Source organism: Morchella importuna, assembly GCF_003444635.1.
Source record: "Morchella importuna strain M04M26 chromosome Unknown Morimp01GS041, whole genome shotgun sequence".
In the NCBI taxonomy this organism is placed as follows: Eukaryota; Fungi; Ascomycota; class Pezizomycetes; order Pezizales; family Morchellaceae; genus Morchella; species Morchella importuna.
In genome coordinates this window covers 180,146-201,858 of record NW_025763438.1, presented here as the reverse complement: position 1 = coordinate 201,858, position 21,713 = coordinate 180,146, and the positions used below count along the sequence as shown (strand labels likewise).

The following is a 21,713-nucleotide window of genomic DNA, read 5'->3' as shown; positions in this document are numbered from 1 at the left end:
CCACTCGCCCATGTGTGTTGTGGGTGGGAAATGGTATTGGAACGCAATGGTTGATTGCAGATAACGAATAAATACCCTTCCATTAGAGTGAAGTCACCTACTGATAAGAAGGCTGGAACGCGCCCTCTGCTCAATTTCCTCACCATCTTAGTATCTCCCTGTGTTCTGAACTGCTGAAAATCCGCGTGAGATCCTGTGACTGCCAAGCCCTTGGCACCCTAGTTGCCACTTCTGATCCAAGCTGTCATCATTCCCAATCCTCTCAACATCATCATCACACGCGAAAAAAAGAAAACCATCCCTCCCCCTAAAACACATAAACCACCACCAAAAAGATGGCCACCACAATCAACGCGCTCATCACCACCTTCCCCGGCCTCCCCAACCTGACCCTCCCCCTCCCCTCCACCACAAAGATCCACACCCTCCACACCCACCTCACCACCCTCCTCCCCTCCACCCCCCACCGCCTCCTCCTCTCCACCACATCCGGCACCCCTCTCTCCCCCTCTTCAAGCCTCCCCCTCTCATCCCTCACCAACGGCCATGCCCTCCTCCCCCTCCGCCTCACGCTCGCCCTCCCCGGCGGCAAAGGAGGCTTCGGCTCGCAGCTCCGCGCCGCCGGCGGCCGCATGAGCTCGCGCAAGAAGCGCGGCCAGCAAGAAAACAACGACTCGTGCCGCAACCTCGACGGGCGGCGCATGCGCACCGTCAAGGAGGCCAAAGCGCTCGCGGCCTACCTCGAGATCAAGCCGGACATGGAGCGGCAGGAGCGGGAGCGCCGGCGTGAGCGCGCAATGAAGGTGATTGAGGCGGCGGAGCGCAAGGAGGAGGGGAAGGGGAGGCGGTTTGAGGATGTAAAGTGGCTGGAGGAGACGGAGGAGGAGAGGGAGCGGACGAGGGGCGCGGTGGAGAGGGCGATGAGGGAGGGGTTTACGGATCGGGTGTTTGCGGAGGGGAGCTCGGGGAGTGGGAGTGATGAGAGTGATGGGGAGGGGGAGGGGGAGGGGAGGGGAGTGGGAGTGGGGGGAGAAGAAGAAGGTGGTGCCGAGGTTTGCGGGGTGGGATGAGGATGATGAGTTTTTGAGCTCGGATGATGATGATGAGGAGGAGGATGACGAGGATAAGGGGATGGAGGATATCCAAGAGGAAGACGAGGAAGAAGAGGAGGAGTGTGAGGGCAAGGGAAAGGGAAAGGGAAGGGCCTAAACTGGCCCCGGGAATGAATTTGGGAAATGGCGTTTTATAGGCAATCGGGGAAAAAAACAATTGTGTCTTTTTCATTATTTCACCAGCTGAGCCTTTAGTAATATCGAGCTTTTCTTTTTATCATTAATTTTTTCTCTGGTTAGTCTTTAGTGGTTCCTTGAATGTGAATAAACAATCGCTCATATGTAAGATTACCTTGCTAGAACTCGTTGGTGATTAGAAATAACAATTCGTTGAGCAATTGATCGGTAATACCATCCCACTACTATTTTTTTGACTTTTATCTAGACCCCGCAATTAGCAACACATGAAATCCAGTTCAGACCCTCCATAAAAGTAATAATAGCCTTCATCAATCCTGTACATCACCCTCACAACGTACCCTCAAGTACCTGTGTGTATCGCGCAGCCCTGGAATATCCAGCGCACCAACACCTCGATCCGGAGTAAACAGCGTATATACAGCCATAGTGGTCCGTGGTTATCTAATCGTTGGGTTCGTACAATCCTCAATTGCAAGATATCCATATAATAACCAGAATATACTGGCGACAGCCCTGTCTTGTTTATAAAATCGACTCGATCAGTTCCATTTGCATAATCAGTTTGAAGTCCAAGTCCAAGTTCAAAAGCTATATATCACAATGGAACGTGCTCGATCGAACCCCTATGCTTATGCTCCACAATTTCGAAGCATATGTAACTACATATAGACAATACTGATACGGCGATACTCCAGCTAGAGACCATAGTGTCCCATCTTGACATAGGCACAGAATTATATATCGACACTGTGGCTCCAATACGATATCAAGAGCTATATATAGCCACAATGCACCATAGTTGGTTGGTTTCTGAAACTTATGCGTATATGTCGCGGGGTATATGTAAGCAGGCCGAACTGGCGATAGTCCATACTCTGTTTGTAAAATCGACCAGCTGGAGTCCTAGGATTCGATCTCGCAGGTAGACTTATATAGACGTTATGTAATCGAGGCCCAAGATTAAGAGTTACATGTATGTATAGCCAGAACAAAACGTAATTGATTGGCCATTGGATTCATATGCTCGATCCATAAGGTATAGAGATAACCAGCCTGTACGTCCGTCTCTATATCCTATTTCTAGCACCGACCAAAGCAGTCAATCTTGCAGTTTCAGACTTACCACTAAGCGCTGATACCCCAAGTCCAAGCCAAAGCTCTAGAACTAGACAGACCCAGCATCCCATGGTACAGAACACGACAGCCAGTATATTAACCGTCGAGCCTGCCTAATATACCCCGCCGTTGTTACAACAAGAATCTCTTCCGTGAGATAAACATAAGCGTAAGCACTGATCTAGAAGCCAGAGGCATACCGTCAAAGTCTCGCCGTTCATAAATGTACGTCTTGGTACTAGGTAGTTAGCCAAGAGGGTGTGCCACATTAATTGCCTGGGCGGCTAGCCTGTCGAACCACCGGTACCATCCAAGCCATCAAGGATAGTCAACTCTCGCGCCACCTCTGAGTAGCAGTTCGGGATATCTCAAGTGCAGAGCAGAGCCGAGGCGCGGGAAAGTTCTATAAGCTGTTAGTATCAATGGTTTCCTCTGTAGTGAGGAGGGGGCGGGGCATGAGCTGATCTTGGCGTCTGGGACCGAGTAACTGTCACGATTAGATAACGGCCCCCAATCACGCTTTCAGTTTCCGAGAAAGGGAAACGTGTTGCCCTAGGCCTCTAGTCACCAACTCAAGGGGTGGGGATAGATGTGAGGACGGGGGATGTGGAGTGGAATATGGAGTGGGATAGGTGGTCCGGTCATAGCTGGCGCCATGGCACCGTCACCGCAACCAGTCGACAGACTTATATATAGCTAGACCGCCGTTCTACTCACTGCTACCACCGGGACATTTCGTAAGAACTCGATAAGGAAGAAAATGGCTATATGACCCTCCATCCCACCATCACTGTGGTGTAATTGATGGCGGAGTACGTTACAGGGCCATTGGATCATAGTTTATCACTCGGTGATAGACAGAGATCTTAAAATCGTCGGTAACGCACTGTTAGACTATCAGAACTGATCTACATGGCTGATGAAGTATGGGTGAGTATTAACACCCGTGTGTGTGAAAGAATAGTGCTGGTCAGTGATGGCGAGTGATAAACTGTGACCAAGAATCACCGAGTCATTGGAGGCGACCTACCTCGTTCACGACTACGAACAAAAAATTACTTGTACACCTCTACCCCGAATGAATATATCAATATAGTATGCCGTGGTTCTCTACGACTCATAATAGCTTAGTGATAGAAGCAAGGACCTTCGCCCTAGATTGTTCCATATATCCCCTATGGTATAATGTACAATTGCCTCCTTCTCCTTCTCCCCATCTCGACTCCTCTCCCACCTTAGCCACTCCTTCCACCACCACCACTTTCTACTCATTCAATATATACAGCCTATAAGTACAACCTCTAAACCCCTCAATTCGTGCAGAGTCCTGGATGAATAGGTCGTCACCAGTTTCCCCGCTAGTTGCCCAGCTTTAGTCCTGTAGGATCCACTAACAAGCTTCTTATCTAATATCCCAAAAAATAGATTCGGTAAGAAGCCTTTATGTTTAAGTTCTCCCTGGAATGAAAAAAACAAGAAGAGAACGCCGAAGAGATAGTGAAGTGAAAAAAAAAGATGTGAATAAGAGAAAATTCGAAATATGTGCAAATCTGCCTAGAAAAAAGAAAGGAAAATAGGAAAGATAGGGAAACATTGGGGAGGGTGAAGTTGTATGTACCAGGATATGAAAGAGTGAAAGCGCGAGTGAAAGCGCAAGTAAAAGTGCAAATCGAGCCTCCCAAAACCAAGTTAGTAAAAAGCAAGCAAACCCACCAAGGAAAGAAGAAAAAAAAGGTTGATCCAATGAAATTAGATGTGAGGAAAAAAAGAGAAAAGAAAGAAAAAAAAATGGTAGTGAAAAATTTCAATTCGCTATCTCCAAGTTCCACCTCTTAGGCTGAGCAAGTTCTCCACACACTCCATCTCATCCATCACCGCTGGGCCGGATTCCTGACTGGATGCGAAGTAGTTGCTGAAGCTCCGTTGGCTCAGCATCACCTCATACTCGTCGTGGGCCGGCCCATCAGACCTGAAATTGTCAATGGCCTGCGATGAGCTCGGGGCGTCGTAAACCGCTGAGGTCTGGCTCGGAATAGTCTTGTGGTCTTCAAGAATCCTCCTCTCATCGGCTGCAGTTGTATTCCTCTTCCTCTTCCTGCTGGGCTTCTCGGCGGGGGCCTTCTTGGCTTCACCCTTACCACCGCGTCTTGGCTCTGGAGGTGGCGAGACTGGGGCCCCAGGCGGGCGGTTCTCTTTATCGCTTTCCTGACCCAGCTCTGACGGGAGACCATCGACCAATTTCTTGCCTGGGGCTGATGTTTTGGCGACTGGAACAGCTTTCGAACGCGATAGTTTTGCCGAGAGGATTTTACGAGACTTCTTCGCTTTTGTTGGCGAAGAAGGTTGGGGAAGCTTGCCTCCGTGCTTCCGGCGTGCAACAGGACTACTCTGTGGTAGAGCAGGTGGGAGCTTTGAATGGCTGCTTTTTCTCCGGAGGAGACCTAGGGCCTCTTTAGCCTCCGCAGCGGTCTGAAGGCTCGCGTGAGTAGCTGGCGAGCGAATCATGGCCTGGTTGTCGCAATAAAACTCCCATATCTTACTATCAACAATCTTCCTGGGCGGGCCACTACTGGCAATTGGAGATGGCCTTTTCGGAGTAGGAAGTGTTTGCTGCGAAGAAGGCGGAGATTCTGGTTCCTCATCGAGTACGATAGTGGCCTTGCCCTCAAGGGAGGTAGAGAGTCGAATTGATGAAGTGCGTTTTAGCAGGCGAGGTGGGGCATGGGGCGTGGTGGGGTTGGGGTTGGGGTTGGTTCGCCTCGAATTAGTGAAGGTTGGTTTGGCGGGGGTGGAGGAGGAGATGGTGTCCTGCATGAATGTGAGAACATCCTGTAGACGTTGGTGTGCCGAGGTAGTCATTTCTGGTTCTGGCTGGTCGTTCCTACTACTAAGCGAGACGTTCTGTTGACGTTGGCTTTCCTGGCTGGGAATAGAAGAAGTTGGGGGTGAGGACTGCTGAAGAAGAGCTAGAAGGTGGTTGTCCCGTGATGAGAGCTTCTGACGTTTACTGTAGTACGAGGGCTCGTAACGGAGTTGGGGCGGGCGGTGGTGGTGAGGGGACTCTACAGTTCTGCTTTCCCTCAGACACAACTCCTCTTCTTCTGCTTCTGCTTCGCCAATGTCATCGTCATCAAAATCTTCATCAGGATCCGCGTCGCTAAGGCCGAGATAAATTGGCTGACTTCTAGATCTTGCACTCTCTTGAGAGGCCGACACGTCGCTGCTGAACGATCCGCGATCTGCCAGACGTTGTGGTTGTGGGCTACCGAAGTCGATCCCTGATGACACGCTAACGCAGCGGCGGTGTTGGTGGGAGTCCGAATTGAAAGACGTGCTCATATGTCTTATATCCTCCCTTGAGAGTGACTGCTGGGAATTGTTAAAAGATGAGTACTGGGATGATGACGGCATCATCATTCCTTGTTGTGAGTACTCCTGCTGACTTGAATATTGTTGGCTGCTATTATTGTTACTATTGTTGGTGGTGGTGTTTGGGATGATTTCGTGAGGAAGCAAGGGCTTGGCCTTACGGCGCGCCGACTGCCGCTTGTTCTGGAACCAGATCTAAGTGAGAGACGCGTCGGTCCACGTTCGTTAGCTAGCGTGCTCAGAGACATATGCTGGCAGGCGCGTCTTTTCAATATCCATCGCAATTCCCATCACCACCAACAACTCCTTCCCAGTACCGCGCAAAACAGCGAAACAACTTCTAGCGCGTTCAAAGAGAAATCCTTCATAAACACTTTTATATAAAAAAAAAGGAAAAAAAGTTACTATATTCCATTTATTTGTTTCTTACCTGCACTTCCTTTTCGCCCATCTGCACCCTACTCGAAATCTCCTTCCGTTTGGTCTTGTCCGGGCGATCACATATGCGATATTCCTCCTCCAAAATTGCCTGATCGTGGACCGAAGTGCGCCTTCGACGGCGACGGGCAAGATTCGCGTTATCAATCGAGGGAGGCAGATTCCTTGGAAGTGTCTCCTGGGAATGTGTGATAAAAGCGTAGTTTGAGTTGCTGGAACTTGGATGAGGCTCTGTAACAGGATCCATGGTTGGGATTTTCGCGTATTGGATATGCGATCCTATAGAAGGAATAGTGGGGGAGGGGAGGGGTGGGGTGGGTGGAGAAGGGAATGCTCCAAAAGAAAAATAACAGTTTTAGGGCGAGTGATGGGGGAAGAAAAAAGAGGCGGGAGACAGCGGGAAGAACGAAAGGTAAGAGATCTAAGTGGGAGACGCGTACAGTTCAGAATCACTTAGGGGGGGCTGGGGGGGTGAACTTCTAGATGAGGGGACTCGGGGGGGAGCCTAGAGCAGTAGAGTGTGGACACACTGGTTACAAAAGCGCGTAGGTAAAAGCGTAAGTATGAGCCCTACTGCTAAGAGGTCTGACCTGATGATTGATGCACTATGACATTAACAGCGGGTGGTTGGCGGCCGGCCCACCCCGCCTTGTCAGATATTAAACGCCGGCGGAGATAGTCATTGGAGTTGGTACTATGTACTACATGATACAACAACCTGTACTCCACTGCGCGTGTGTACTCGATTGCAGCATCTGGAGTGGTTAGTAGGCACAGTATTATTATCGTCTTTGCCAAGATATCGTGATCGTGATCGCTCCTCCTCTTCACGCGCTCATCATGCACGGCCCCTTGCTCGGGAGCTGGGGTTCACCTCGTAAACCAGGGTCCATCATTGACGCTATCCTAAACACCCATTCATCCCATTTCAAGTCCAGTCATTTCCATCTCATCTACATAGAAGGACTCAAAATCTCCAATTTCATATCAACGCGAGTTGTATGTGTGGAGACGCGTGAGGAAATAACCCAAATAACTATGCGCGCTAAAAGCCTGCCTAACTATTGCATCTCCCCCTTATGATCGACCTTGGAGGCAGGTTCGATTTTAATTACCCCGGTACATACCGGGCGCGGGCGGGCGGTGCCAAGCACCGTGCAGTTTTTGAGAAGGGAGAAAAAAGCACGCATGCACGTTATCACAAGCCACTAAGCCACAGATAGAACGCGTTCACGCGTCGGAGCGTGAATCCATCCCCTTTTATTGGGCCGATGTGACAGATGGGGAGATCATAAGTTAACCTAATTTTCGGGCACTCTTAAGCAGAGTACCTATTGTTATTTTTGGTAATTTTTTTCTGCAGAGTGGAAATTGTGGTGTCGATGGGTAATGTAAGGGGTGTATATATGGATATATCGTGAATCGAGTGAGGATTGGTGCAGTTTGGTGTGTTTTGTTTGGTATGTTTTCTGTGTGGACTGACGTAAGGGATTGAAAGGCGAGTGATGTGGTTTATAGGTATTTCGTCGGTAAGTACGCTAGATACGCCAATTGTACTGTTGCCCAGATTACGGAATATTTAAGGCCGAGTTATTACAGGTCAGAGCCTGTTTCGTACTTCTAGAATTTTGTTCCCCTGCCAGTAAACGGTGGTCTAGGACGTTCCGTGTGAGTATCACATCCTAGTGATATAATTCATTTGGTGACATGGTTATATATGCCGGTTTGGAGATCATCCGATACTTGTATCCTTCTAGGGTGGGTATATCATAGATGTACCCTCATATAAAGATGATTCCATGACCTAAACTGAAATGGGTACGAAATTCGAAAGAGACGACTAAATTTGTTAAGGAGATCAAGGGTTGTTGTGTTGAACACCCGTAATGGCCCTCCTTTGGACAACGTCCTTGTCGCCAGGCCCAGAGGTATATACGTGTAGCACCGTCATTACTGAGTCATTGTTGGGTCATGGCGCATCACTCGAGCCCGAAAGCTCCCTCGTTTGTCGTGAGAATTCGTGCGTTTGGAGTTAGACATAAAGCGAAGAGCTCTGTGTCATACAGTTCATAGTCGTTTGGTGTTATATAGCATACGAAAGCTACACGTACGGACCGGCGGCGTACGGAGAATCCAGGAAGAACCCATGCTAGATCAACGTCCCGTATGACAGGTGTTCATCTCGCATCTGCCTGCTGCGCTGCACGATTAACTGCACCCCGCTCCACTTCATCCCATCCGAAAGGCGAATAATCGGTTGGATCAAAAAAAGCGAATGGTTGCATGAAAGGGATGAATGAAGCTGCAGGTGCGCGGGTACCTAAGTTCGAGTCATTGCGAAGGCCCTAACCCTAGCCCATAGCCCCCATGGCCGCCAAGCTGTCACGGGAATGACGAACTCCCAAACGCGTCTATCCAGGTCGAGAGAAACAACGTCCGTTCCGTATCATGTCGAGTCATCGCTGCTGCAGGAAACACTTTTGGGAAGACTTTGACGTTTTTTTGGCTCTTCCGTGTAGGGAGTTTTATCAACTGGTACTGGCGGGGACCTGGAGACGATGGGGGCCAGAATTTCTGGAGATGTGTTAATGGGGTCTCTCCGTGATATCTCAACAAATTATAGTGGAAGTAACATGTGTGACTCATTACTAGTAGGTGGAACGAAATGCAAACTACAGCAAAAGAATAGGTTTGCTGACTGTCCGAGTAGACAGGGACTTGAAAGTTGAAAGGCAACGAGACCTAATAAAGCTTCAGCCTAGAAGCACAGCCAAGAAAGTTAAACATAGTCGCTCACTGTCTGAAGGCTTCTACCTCAGGGCTTTCGGTTCCGTCATCAATTTGGTTATCCAGGTCTTGAATTCCAACCTCTTCGATATTTGGGTCTCTTGGTATATCTCTTGGACCTAGTTTAATCGTGATGGATACCGGAACCGACCCATGGGTATCTCGTATACTCAACGTTGCAACCTTCTGGGAGTCAACATGATGGATATAAAAGCCATAGAAGTCCTCTACAGACATTGGAATTTGATTCTTGTCTATCAGGTACTCTGTCACGCAAGATTCGTATTTAGTGCTTGTCAGCTGCAGCCTTACAGCCTTACGGCTGAAATACCTTTACTGGCTCGTTTGTTCAGCCACACCTTATATTCAATACAAGTTTTCTCACCATTGCACAATAAAACATAAACTACTCTGAAACTCAGGCTGCAGGTCTATCTGCAGGTCCGGTAAGGGGTTTTCTCCAAGGCACACAACTACGATCGAGTGGCCAAAGCCTGCACAAATCTTTACAGTCCTGAAAAAGTAGTGGGTCATATATTCCTCACTAGGTGCATACGCTCATGCGAAGGCCAGCTAATCCGGTCCAATAAGACCCTATTTCACCCCTGGACCTCTAACAAATAGTAGCGTGGCACAGGGCCTGGTTAGTCCATTCTGTTCCAGAGAAGAGCCGAACAATATAGAGTCGTGAGCACGAATCTTCCAAATACAGAGATATTGGTACATATTAGGTATGTAAATACCTCATTCATGTCCCTAGATTCCCCCTTCCTATATTAAAGACCTCTCGATGTGCAGTTTATTAGTAATTATCGAGGTTAACGGTTTATGTATGGCTTATCTAGATTTCTTTTTTTCTAATCCATTGTTCCGGGCCCACACCTCTTCGAACCTATTTCCTCTGAGCCGGTACTTTTCACTCGGGTCAAAGTCCTTCCAGCACGAGTAAAAATAAATACCCTTGTCTCACAAGTCCCGCATTCGGGAGACCAAGGCCGTAATAAACAAAAGAGAAAGTAGCTGGACTGCTGTAACGTTTCTTCAGTAGACCCGCCGCCACGGAGTAGGGTTGAGTGGGTATTCTCGAGCAAGATCGACGGGGAATATCAACGGGAGCTCTTACTTTTATCTTTTTCTTATGATATTTGGAAAGCCTGCATAAAACCATAGAAGCAAAGGTAAGCTTGAAACCCCCTTTTTGTTGGTTTGGGATCATTTTGCATACTCCTTACACACACCACTCTTTTTACTTTTTTTTCTTTTACTCCCTCGAGCCAACAGCCGAGACTGGGGTGTAAAGAATATCATTCGTTCTCCGGAGTTCCAGCTGAAAAAGTGGAGAACTTCGTTGAGGAAAAAAACAGGTTTTGCGAGGCTGAAAGGTTTATTCTATACGAAGGGCCGATTCAATACAGAAAGACGCAATGGAGAATGAGAGCATATATTTAGAGAATACGTGGAGAACAATACGCCAATAATTATAGAGAATAGCTCTTATTCGGAACCTACACCTATTCCCCGCACGCCCCCCCCCCCCCCCCCACTGGCTCTTACCCCCTTTCCAAGCAATGGTACCTTTCTTTATTTATTTTCTTGGCTATTTTCCTCTACATGTGGCACAAATGGAAAGTCTATGATAGGATTTCGGCATTAAAAAATCAATTGTTCTAGAAACGCTGATCAGGGATGAAATTAGCTGCGAATCACCATATGAGACACTAAGACAAGAAAGCAAGAATATCTCCCGAGAGCAGTATCACTCGATTCCCACCCCGATCTCTCCGTTAGGGAGAGCCCCCATGTGAGAAGTGTCCACTTTCGTGTATACCAATATCACACAGACGGGCAGACCTGGTACCTCCCTGTAGGAGGCTATTTCCGGCGCTTGCTGTCAATTCGAAGAAGAGTACGTGGTGTGTTTTGAAAAGCTTAAAGTATAATACCGTGCTACCCTAACGCCGTTGAATTCAGAGATTATTATCGAGTTTCCATCATCGTCCTTTCGGCATATCGTTGTTAAAAGTCTAATCCCGTCGGTTCCTGTCACTCATTTCCAATTATCTCCATCCAACTTTTCTCGTTAGTTCAATCTTCATCCGGCTTGGTCGAGAGACCCGAAGCTTGTCATTCCAAGAAACCATTGCTCAAGCCCCGTGGGTGCGTTCCTTAGATTCCGTTATGTAAACTGTGGTCCCTGATATGAATCCATCAGAATAGAAGTTTGAGAATAGCACACCACATTCGTTTTATCGCTGATCAATCGTGGCTGCTCTTTGATCTCTCTATCAACATAGATAAGAGTATATCTAAGTGATGAAGGTTGCTGTTGCAGGTACTGCGGGGCTGGCTCGGAGTATAGGAACAGCAATTTTGGAGGAACGGCGCCATGAAGTTGTGATATTATCTCGATATGTACATGCCCCTTCAATTTCTGTTCTGTTTAAATAGTGGAGTTAATAGTTTTGGATAGGAACGGCCAGATATGGTAGATCAAGGATTCATAGTTATTCGTGTCGACTACCAAGTTCCAGAATCGCTGGTGACGGCCTTGTCTGGCGTTGATACCGTTATATCAACCGTGTCCAAAGAGCCTCAGCTCATACTCATAGATGCTTGTATAACCGCAGGTGTTCGCCGCTTCGCCCCAGCAGAGTTTGAAGGTGTACCTTCCGCACGCCCCATCATCGAACCATGTCGAGACAGAATCACAACGCTGAACCGACTCCGAGAGGTGCAAGGTCAAATACAGCCAACTGTCTTTTCGTGTGGTTTCTTCTATGAGTGGTTTTATCCTGGAGGACTTATCAATTCCGGGGCCAGTATGGGGACCACATGTCAGGTGGCTGGATTTGGGCAAGCTGGGTCGCTTTTGGCGGACATAGATAAAGGAAAGGCGAGGATTCCTGTTCTCGACAACGCAGATACCGACATCTATATTTGTCTTACTGCTGTAGAGGATGTAGGTAGATTTGTGGCCAGGTGTCTGGATATTGAAGACTGGCCAGACCAGTTGAGGATGTGTGGAGAGAGGTTGACGCTCTCGGAGCTTGTGAAAACTATTGAAGAGATTAGAGGTAGGTATTAACCTCTATGACCCAAAAAGAATAAAGAAGAAACGTACTGATCTTGATTATTGGTGAAGGACAAGCTTTAGATGTGACCCGCCTGACAATCGATGACCTTAATGATAAATTCATGGACGCTGAGGAAGTTCAGGATTCAGGCGAAGCGTTTCAGCTCGAGGTTATGATGGCGGTTCATAGAGGGGAATTCGATTTTCCTATGGCAAACGTCAACAAGATGTTTCCTAAGTTTAAGCCGATACCACTGAAGAGCTGGCTTCAGGATCTCTGGGGTGAAATGAAATGAGGTATATTGACTATGGTTAAGCCGGTCGAAATCTTCATATCTAATGTTGAGAACGAGCACCAAATTAATCGTGCACATTTTGGACGGATCCAGGGTGACGATTATGAACCTTCCTCTTTTGTTTCTGTTGAAAGACTATCATGGCGTTAGAAGCAACATCGGCATTAGCGTTGTTATCTGGCGAAGTTGTTCCCAGCAAGCCAGCGAATTTTTTTATTTTTGCGTATTCGAGATCTCCAATCCTCCTTCTTTTCCCTCTCTTTCTCTTTTGTTTGGTGTAGCTGTATACGAGCTGAAAAATAAAATAAAAACGATTTTTCAGCGATTTCGATATTTTTCCAGTGTTTAAAGTTGGCCAGGTTTATACGAAAGAACCACCTAGGCCTTCGGATGGCAAGCTCATATAGTTTCTGACCGCAGGACACATTAATTAAGAGTCAGCCCAAGACCTTGCACAAGCCTCGAAATTTTACTTTTGATATGATCAGATACAAGATAATACGTGCATGCAGAAGCACAGCGGCATTGCAACACATGAACGGGGTTTGTGTAACCGTCATATGGGAATGAGTCAACGTCTCGGGTTTACGCACGGTGATGTAGTTTTAATTTTTTTGATTTTCTTATATACCTGGAGCATTGTAAACGGCGTGGTTCGGGTGATCAGATGTATCAGATGTATCTTGGATGAGTGGGTTTGATTTCTGCCAAGAGTTCTGAAGGTTGGGTGGCTATGGGGGTCAATGATCGCGGTGAAAGTGGCTCACATCCCACGGACATGGGCCACAGAGGCAATATCAACGCTTTCATAACTTACCCTGCTACGTACATGCGTTTAATCGGACGCTTGGTCGCGTCGACCATGCTACGGTTTGGAACTTTGAGCTTTCTTTCGTGTGTCATGGCCGTGGGCGACGAGCGCGCGCGGAGCTTGATCAGCGCAACTGAGGAATTCGGTAATTGGTACGTCACGTCACTTGAAAAAAAAAATCTCGAAGAGAAAAAAAAAATGTATTGTGATAACTGCCAGCTAACTAGCTAGCTAGCTACACGGAAAAACATCGTGATAGCTTAGCTAGGTGCTGGCTAGTATACGCCTCAATTGAAATAATGCCACAATTGGCTGCAGCTGCCAGCTATACGTAAAACTCGTGATAGCTGGCTACATATAAATAAAAGAAAACCAAATCCCACAAATAAAAACGCCGGCCTATACCATCCTGATATATAATCCACTCTCAAGTTGATCGCTAACACACCACCACCACCAACAGAAGAAACGTCAAGATGTTTTCCAACAACCTACAGCCCATGGCTATACCGTGCTCTCTCGACATCCTGCAATCTCCGCTGGCGCTCCTCCCACTCCATACTCTTCCGGCGGATCAATGTCCTACGGCGGATCCACATCCCAAGGAAAATAAACAGGAGGACGAGGAACACGTAGAAGAGGCAGCCAATAAGGATCTCAACGCTATCCGACCTGTGAGAGCCCTCATTCCGCTGCACCAAGAACTGTCTATTGGTGACGCCGCGGCCACCGTAAGAGGGGCGCCCAAACAACACAGGCCCTATTACCAAACAAAGCATTAACCAAATATTCACATACAAGCTAAACCCGAAAAAAACGGAGGGGATGAAAAAAAACACTAACCAGGCCACATATTCAGATCCCGCTTGTACCAATGGTTGTTTGTCAACTCGTCCATTTCCAGCGAGTGGCCGACGTAGGGAAACTTGAACGCCTTGGAGTACCAGTTCTCTTCGGGCGGCGGTGCCTTCATGCCGGTGGAGTAGTGGCTGGGCGCGGGCCGCGTGTAGGTGTCCATGACGGGTCTGGGGCCGTAGCGTGGGGGGTTGGCTTTGAAGATTGCGCGTAGGTAGGACATGGCGCCGTAGTCTGGGTAGTCGGACATTTTTGGGTTTTGTAGAAGGGGGTTGGTAGAAAGAGTTTTTTTTTGGGGGGGGGATTTGGGAACTTTGGGTTCGGAATATTTGGGGTGTTTGGATGAGTAGGTGAAGAGAAAGTGAGAGTTAGAGATTGGCGAAGGGGGGAAGGAGCTCTTAAGTGTACAGGGACAGTCACAGCGGTGCGTTGGCCATGGGGGTTTTTTTTGCTTCTATGACCGATTCGCCGGAGATGTATGCATACATCGTGATCATTTGTGGGTGTAATAATCATTTCCCAATGTTCGCTAAATCTAAGCGTTGGATTGCAATGCTACATGTACTTAGTACCAAAGAAGCCCAGCTAGCAACCGATGTGGACAGACTAGAGGTAATGGAAATGATAATTGAGCCTGTTTGGGTATACAGCTGGGAGAGTGCGCTCATTGCGTTGTCAGAGCTAGGAACACATATCTATTTTTACCGCGAAATGTATATATGATTTCGATAAAGGTTTGGGAGGGGGGAAATGATAATTCTGCATCAACTCTCACCAAAAGCTCTCCCCTAACCCTCGTATCAAACTCCCCTCCCCCCTCGGTACATGCAGGTTTGAGAGTTGGTCCGAGGACCATGGAATATCTGTTTAAAAGCCCCCAATTGCCCAAATACGCCTCTAGTAGTTATTACATAATATATTTGTAGACTAGTAGGTTCATGTGATCTCGCTCGTTCCACACAACTTCGTGGGCTCGAATCGATCGTGAGGGGCGCTCAGCCATCACAAACACACTGGTGCTGTGGAGATATTGGAGGCAATGTGGCTAGAGGACACGACCACTAAAGAACACGATCACAGGAAGAGATGAGGACAGAGTTCATGGTGCTATAAATAGCCGGTTAGCTTCCTCTCCTGTTCCTTTAAACTACCATCTACTCGAGCACAAATCTGATTTGCTTTACCACCCTGAATTAGATTGCCGCTGGTTATATTACAATCGAACTTCAAATAGAGGAAAAGGGCTCGCTTTGGGATCAACGAACCCAATCTCGGCGCTTTCCGAGTGACTACCTATGACGTTCCCATCCAGATCCTTAACGGTGACGATACATCAAAACCACTTTCCACTCAAAAGGCGCCCCAAGGGTTGCGTGATAATAACTGTGGGTGTTTATGGGCTTGACCCTAACCCTGGATTGACGCGAACATCATATCGAGTGAGATCCTGTGAAGCTAGGTTGTGGCGGCCAAGTCACACGGCAAATCATACAGGAATTCATTGTCATGATGCAGCCTCATCACTGTAAGTCGGCATACGGGGGGTAAAGGGAAGAAAGTTCTATCACATAATCTAAGAAACTAGAGAGGCTGACCCAAAGAAAAAGACCCGTCACGACATATTTTCAAGTTTGAATTAAACTTCGACCACTACATACATGAATCGATTACTAGCGAGAAAGTGTCAGTGGCACACCTACCAGTAGCAAATATCTCCCGTCTTGAAAAATGATTACATGAATCGGGGGCACTTTTATCAGCCCAGGTAGGTAATCTCAAGTCTCCCCATTCTCACATTTTCAAATAGCCTCCATATACAAAAACTTATTTTCCCCTAGCAGTACCCTCTAGACACTCCTTTAATATATCATGGCTAACCAGAGCTCATACATATAACCAATATATTAAAAATCAAGAATAAACAAATCTATCTTCTCCTATTCCTCCGCGCAAGCAACGCCTTCAACGGATTCCCCCTTTCTTCCTCTTCTTCTTCCTCCTCCTCCTCTTCGGGCTCCTGTTCCTGCAACGGCGGCATAAAATCCCGAAACTGCCTCCCCCCCCTCCCCCCCCTCCTCCCCGGCGCATCCATAATCCTCAACGGCCTATTCCACGGCACCAGCGGCGTCCTCTCTCTCCGTCTCTGCGGCACCGGCACCGGCGCCGGCGGATCTGCACGTCTCGGAACATTCTGGGGCACGAGCGGTCTCCTGGGCTCGGCCGGCGCCCGGCTAAGATTATCGAGCACTCTCTGACGGCTCCGATCCCCCAGCTGCGGCGCTGGTGGCGGCTGGTGGGTCGGTAGACGGTGGGGATCGTCTAGGCGCTGCAGTGTTCTGCGGTGGCTGCGGTCCTCGATGCGTGGTTGTGGCTGGAGGGGGCGGTCTTGTTGGCCAAAGTAGGGGGAGTTGCGAAGGCGGTGGATGCCGTCCCAGGAGAAGATGCGGCGGGGGGCGCTTGGTTCTTGGGCTGGGGTTAAGGTTGAGGTTTCTCTGCCGGGGAAGGGGATGTGGGCGGGGATTTGGGCTGGGTTTGGGTTTGGGTTTGGGTTTGGGTTTGGAGGGTCTCTACGCTGGTTTCGGGGCGGGGGTGGTGGTGGTGGTGGACGTCTGCGGGGAGGATTCGGAGGGTCTCTGCGCTTGTCTCGGGGCGGGGGAGGAGGAGGGGGAGGCTGTCTGGGAGGAGGAGGAGGGGGAGGATTTCTGCGCTGGTTCCGGGGAGGGGGAGGGGGAGGGGGAGGTTGTCTTGGGGGAGGCGGGGGCGGCTGTCTGGGCGGGGGCGGGGAGGCTGTCTAGGTGGAGGATTGGGGTTGGGCCTTGGGGGAGGTGGAGGAGGATTGGGCGCATCTGGCGCTGGGATAGGAGGCCCACCCCATCTGCCTCTTCTTCTCCAGCCAGTAAGAATTATCGGCCCTCTCGTCAATGCCAACATCGACCGTGGCTCTTCATCGTCATTGTCATCGTTATCATCATCATCATCATCATCATCATCATCATCGTCATCGTCATCTCGCTGTTTCCCTTTACCTTTCCTATCCACCTGCTTTCCTTTCCCTTTTCTATCCACCGCCTTCCCCTTCCCCTTCCTCCTCCTATCCTGCTCCGCATCCCTCCCCCTCCTCCTCCGCGCCCACCTCTCCGCCAGCTCCCTCTGATCCCTCTCATCCCTCTCCCCCCTCTCCCGCCGCTCTACCTCCACACGCATCCTCTCCACCCGCGCCCGCCGCAGCCGTTCCACCCGCGCCCAGTACTCACCCTGTACCCTGCGCTGCTCCATCTCTCTTCCATCCCTCTCTCCCTCTCTCTCTCCCTCTCCCTCTCCCACTCCCTCCCCCCCTCCCCCTTGATGCTCCCGCTCCTGCCGCTCACGCTCCATCCGCCGCCGCACCTCCTCCCGCCGCGCATTCAGCCGCCGCTGCCGGCCCGGCTCGACATAAGCCTGACCCCGCTGCTGCCGCTGTGCCTGCCCCTGCAGCCGCGTCTGGCGGTACAGGTCGGAGGCGAGGATGCGCGCAAGCTCTTGGTGCTCTTGGTAGAGGAGGTGCTCTTGGTAGAGGGTGTGGATTGTGGCGTAGGGGGGGATGCAGGAGAACATTGGTATCTTTGGTGTGGGTTATGTATATTGGGATTAATTAATTAGGTGGTTATATATATATATATATACTGTGTGTAGCATAGGGGTTTATAATTATGATAGCCTAGATTTGAGGGCACTAGCTAGGGGGTAGGGCTGCTATTTATTTTGTGGAGGGCGGGGGAGGGCGTTTTCATATTGACATTGATACATTGACTGTGAGGTTATGTATTGCATACTTGAAATCACACATGGGCGGAGGGGGTTGAGTTAAGCTTGAAAACAATCTCTCGAATAGAGATAGGAGGGGAGATGATAAGGTCTGTTATAGAGTCGAGTAAGCGTGTATTAGTCCTTTCAATAGACCGGTAATGATCACCACAGCTAGAAAGCACAAGTATGATTAAGTTTGCGGGTGCATCACCACCCATCACTCGGTCATGCCTAGTCCCATATCCGCCCAGGCGAGGGTTAGGTTTCATGCACATTTAACTACCAATCACAAAACACCAGAAAGAGAAGGAGGTTTTCTTGTCCATTTCCAATATTCCATTCGTCTAATACCCCATACCCATACCCTATTTATTTATTTATTCCCTAGAAGCTAAGCTCGATCCGAGAGTCTAGTCGGAGAGCTCGAGCTGGCAGTAATTGCATCCCACCCCCCCGGCCCATTGTATCCTGCCATTCCATGCAACTAATAATACTAATACTGATACTGATACTTGTACTACGAGTAGTAACAACACAAAAATAAAAAAAGAAACTCACACAAAAACGCCCCGCCGCCGCCGCCGCCGTTATAATAATACAACCCCCCCCCCAACCCACCCCACATCTAAGCCGCCAACTGCCCCGCCGCCGCCGCCGCCGCCGCAGCAGCAGCAGCAGGCCCATCATGCACCGTCTTCCCATACCAATTTGTCCTCCCACTCTTCTGCACACCACTCCTACACCCATTCCTCGCATCATCATCTCCCCTCACCGCCACCGCCGCCGCCGCCGCGCCCGGCGCAACAAACGCAGCCCCCACCTTCTCCGCCGCGTCCTCGCCGGACCAGTACGCGCCGCTAACGCTGCCAAGGCCGAGTATCGGCGCGGTGTGTTCGCCGCCAAACCAGAGGCGCTGCTCGGGCACGCCGTCGCGCAGCGCCTCGATGTCGTCGCCGCCGGCGGTGAGGCCGACCTGGAAGTTTGAGTATGAGCCGTAGCCGGCCCAGCGGTCGCGGGACCACTCTGTTGCGACGAGGTCGGTGGGGGTGCAGTCTGGGGAGGTGGGGGAGTAGTTGGGGAGCTTGGAGAAGTAGGGGGCGAAGAAGGAGAGGTATTGGGTGCGGCCTTCGGGGGTGGTGGCGGGGGGGAGGGTGCCGGTGAGGTGGGCGGAGATGGGGCCGAAGACGTAGAAGAGGAGGGTGGGCTGTGCGCAGTCGCCCGGGAGGTGGGCGAGCGAGAAGCAGCACATGTGCCAGTGGCCTGGGTTGGTGGTGGGGGCGTAGGTGGGCGCGAGGAAGGTGAAGAAGTCGGGGCCGTCGGAGCCCCAGAAGGCGCGCGGGAACTTGATGTATACCTGGCAGGAGCGGGGGTTTGTTAGTTTTGTGGTATATTCTGGGGGGAACACGGGGATGGTGGGGCGGACCTTTTCGAGGTTGCCGTAGCTCAGGGAGCTGATGCTGTCTTTTATCCGCTGGGGAAGAGGTGGCTGGAATTTGATCATGTCACGCTTTAGGCAGCCTAGAGGTGTAGTAACGATCACTCCGTCCACCAGACGGTTCTCCTGCGGCTTTCGAAGACTGCTGAGGAACACCCGTTTCCGGCCGTCCTCGGTGACGGTTGTGATTTCGTCAATGGGCGTGTCGAGCTTGAGGATATTGGCGCCCAATACCGGTCTCAACAAAGTCTGAATCATGAGCTTATAAGTGCTCGCAACAAAGAGATTTGCTATCCTCCCGAATCACATAAGTCAGCCAAAAAAGAAATCATCCCCAGCACAAGAATCAGAAAATAACAATATCCACACACGCAGTACTCACGTCCTTCCAAAGGCTCCTCCAAGAAGAAAAACTTCAGACTCTGCCTCTTCACACTACTCCCAATAAACGTTCCCCACATCTCCGCCATCGCCAACCAAATCTCTTTCCTCCTCTCCTCCTGCCCCTTCCACCTCACATGCTCATGGCACCCCTCCTCACCCCTCCCTTTCCGCCGCCATCCACCATCCCCGCCGCACTCTCCTGCTGCTCCCGGTCACCGACCGTGACCGTGTCGGGGCTCGACCCAAATAGCTCCTCCGCCTTCTCGACGCAGTAGTCGTAGAACGACTTGTCCGCGGGGATGGCGGTGTAGCAGCCCTTGGAGTACTCGACGGCGCGCTCAATCACGCGCCACAGCAGGTCCTGCAGCTCGTCGGCCTCGGCCTGGTCCATGACGTCGCCGTCGGGCGTGAAGATGGGGCAGATGTCCGAGTACTGGTGCAGCTGCGACTGCGAGATCTGCGACAGCGGGACTATGGGGTTGTTTGAGGTGCCGTGGATCCAGTTTGGCCCTCTGAATTTCGCGGAAAAACAACATATGTAGAAGCAGCCGGTTACCTTCTTGTTCATTTTTCACATTTCTTTTGGGTTTTTTTTTCTTTTTTGGGGTGTGTGGGTGTGTGTGTGTGGATGTGGGTGGGTGGGTTTCATAGCATAAAATGGATGGATGGGGAGGTCTCTTACAGGTCGACCTCCTTTCCCAGACGATCACTTGTACATGTCCTGCCACCGGCCCTGTCCCGGGCCTCGTATATCACGACCTCGTAGCCCTTGTCCAGCAGCACCTGGGCGGCCTTGAGCCCTGACACGCCAGCTCCGATGATAGCAATCACTGGCTTGACGACTTCTGTTGAGTCTGTAGCTACAGATGTATTAGAGCTGCCATTACCATTAGGGGTAGTATTTGAGCTCGAATTTGAGCTTGAGCTTGAGCTGGTGCTGGTTGCGATAGGGCTCATATTTGTTATACGGAGATTCCTGGGGACGGATTTCAGTGTTCGAGATGGTGGCAAAAGTGGTGGTTACAACACAGCTTGGAATGGGAGAAGGAGGAGCAGATGGTAGGGGGCAATGGAACTGGCGGATGCAACGTGTAGTCAATGGGAATCCTAAGATGACAGCTGGACACTTTTGCGTGCAAAGGGGGGGAGGGGCTCTAATAACGGTGAGAGGTGGCGGGACAGATTGCAGCTAGCTAGCAAGAAAGGGGTGCTGAGGAGGAGTAGAAAATAACCTTTATTTATATTCACGAATTCTAAGGGGGGGCCGGGGCGGGCTGGGAATGTTAGACTAGGAAAAGGAAAGGTAAGCAGAAGGGGAAAAAAAAAGTGGGATCATGAGGAGGAGGGGGGGACCACCACCCAGTGGCAGGAGTTATCGAATCTAGATAGAAGCTATGGTGGTGGTGGGGAGGACTCAGACACCAGACCGAGACATAAGGAGGAAGGGCTTTCGAACACCCGTCTCAAATTCTGGTACTCGAGCCGGCAGCTAGCTGCAGTAGCAGTAGTGCAGCTGCTCAGTGGTCCGCACATAATTCTTCAAGCTCCAGGCACAAGGCATCGCATCGTGGTGGCTAGAGACACGCCGCTAATCAACTGCATGCAGGGCATGGGGAAGGAAACTCGAACATGTTTCCATGCAGCGACGTCTGGCCGTCCATTCAAGAGCCACCCTGGAAAGGTGGCGCATGCATGTCATCTGCGCCACAGCAACAACACCTTATGACCTTGCACTTAGCTTCCTCGTGTGATGATCCTTGCAAAGTAATATATGAAACATCTAGATAAGCAGCGGGTTCGATAAGAGGAGGGGCAGTTCCTGGATTCTTCAGTGTGCACCGGCCCAGTAAATAATTCCCTTCGGCATGGAAAAAGTGCTGAAACCGACGATGACGTCCAGCCAACCGTTTCCCACGATAATCCGGCCAGCACGTGCGAGCCTTGTGTGGTTCTTAAACCCTCTTTCTCATAGCCGCCGCAGACAGGGAGAAAAAAAAAGGCTTGCGAAGCAAGTTTGCCATGCATGCTCATGTCATGGGCATCATATATCGGCGATATGGCCCATGGGGAATGTTGGAGAAATAAAATCATTTCCTTGCGCCCTCACCGA

General features: G+C 50.1%; 7 protein-coding genes across 7 annotated transcripts; 3 read left to right on the top strand and 4 right to left on the bottom strand.

The window, feature by feature from the left end:
* Positions 1–335: 335 nt before the first annotated feature.
* On the top strand, positions 336–1,209 carry LAJ45_10043 (uncharacterized protein; the record flags this gene model as incomplete). The annotated part of the gene is made up of 2 exons (XM_046119574.1): positions 336–1,052; positions 1,108–1,209. 2 exons carry the CDS (start codon positions 336–338, stop codon positions 1,207–1,209), a joined length of 819 nt encoding a protein of 272 aa, XP_045967205.1.
* Positions 1,210–4,181: 2,972 nt separating this feature from the next.
* Positions 4,182–6,423, bottom strand: LAJ45_10042 (uncharacterized protein; the record flags this gene model as incomplete). Its single annotated transcript, XM_046119573.1, has 2 exons — positions 4,182–5,933; positions 6,169–6,423. 2 exons carry the CDS (start codon positions 6,421–6,423, stop codon positions 4,182–4,184), a joined length of 2,007 nt encoding a protein of 668 aa, XP_045967204.1.
* Positions 6,424–8,472: 2,049 nt separating this feature from the next.
* On the top strand, positions 8,473–8,898 carry LAJ45_10041 (uncharacterized protein; the record flags this gene model as incomplete). Its single annotated transcript, XM_046119572.1, has 4 exons — positions 8,473–8,484; positions 8,539–8,610; positions 8,696–8,827; positions 8,887–8,898. 4 exons carry the CDS (start codon positions 8,473–8,475, stop codon positions 8,896–8,898), a joined length of 228 nt encoding a protein of 75 aa, XP_045967203.1.
* A 1,633-nt stretch (positions 8,899–10,531) lies between these two features.
* On the top strand, positions 10,532–12,332 carry LAJ45_10040 (uncharacterized protein; the record flags this gene model as incomplete). The annotated part of the gene is made up of 9 exons (XM_046119571.1): positions 10,532–10,534; positions 10,604–10,764; positions 10,832–10,869; positions 10,935–10,995; positions 11,048–11,120; positions 11,176–11,263; positions 11,323–11,375; positions 11,434–12,037; positions 12,106–12,332. 9 exons carry the CDS (start codon positions 10,532–10,534, stop codon positions 12,330–12,332), a joined length of 1,308 nt encoding a protein of 435 aa, XP_045967202.1.
* A 1,302-nt stretch (positions 12,333–13,634) lies between these two features.
* On the bottom strand, positions 13,635–14,248 carry LAJ45_10039 (uncharacterized protein; the record flags this gene model as incomplete). The annotated part of the gene is made up of 2 exons (XM_046119570.1): positions 13,635–13,903; positions 13,987–14,248. The coding sequence occupies 2 exons, from the start codon at positions 14,246–14,248 to the stop codon at positions 13,635–13,637; spliced, it is 531 nt and encodes a 176-aa protein (XP_045967201.1).
* A 1,677-nt stretch (positions 14,249–15,925) lies between these two features.
* Positions 15,926–17,592, bottom strand: LAJ45_10038 (uncharacterized protein; the record flags this gene model as incomplete). The annotated part of the gene is made up of 3 exons (XM_046119569.1): positions 15,926–16,490; positions 16,570–16,789; positions 16,869–17,592. The coding sequence occupies 3 exons, from the start codon at positions 17,590–17,592 to the stop codon at positions 15,926–15,928; spliced, it is 1,509 nt and encodes a 502-aa protein (XP_045967200.1).
* Positions 17,593–18,409: 817 nt separating this feature from the next.
* Positions 18,410–20,560, bottom strand: LAJ45_10037 (uncharacterized protein; the record flags this gene model as incomplete). The annotated part of the gene is made up of 5 exons (XM_046119568.1): positions 18,410–19,138; positions 19,208–19,509; positions 19,602–19,654; positions 19,738–20,115; positions 20,286–20,560. 5 exons carry the CDS (start codon positions 20,558–20,560, stop codon positions 18,410–18,412), a joined length of 1,737 nt encoding a protein of 578 aa, XP_045967199.1.
* Positions 20,561–21,713: the final 1,153 nt, after the last annotated feature.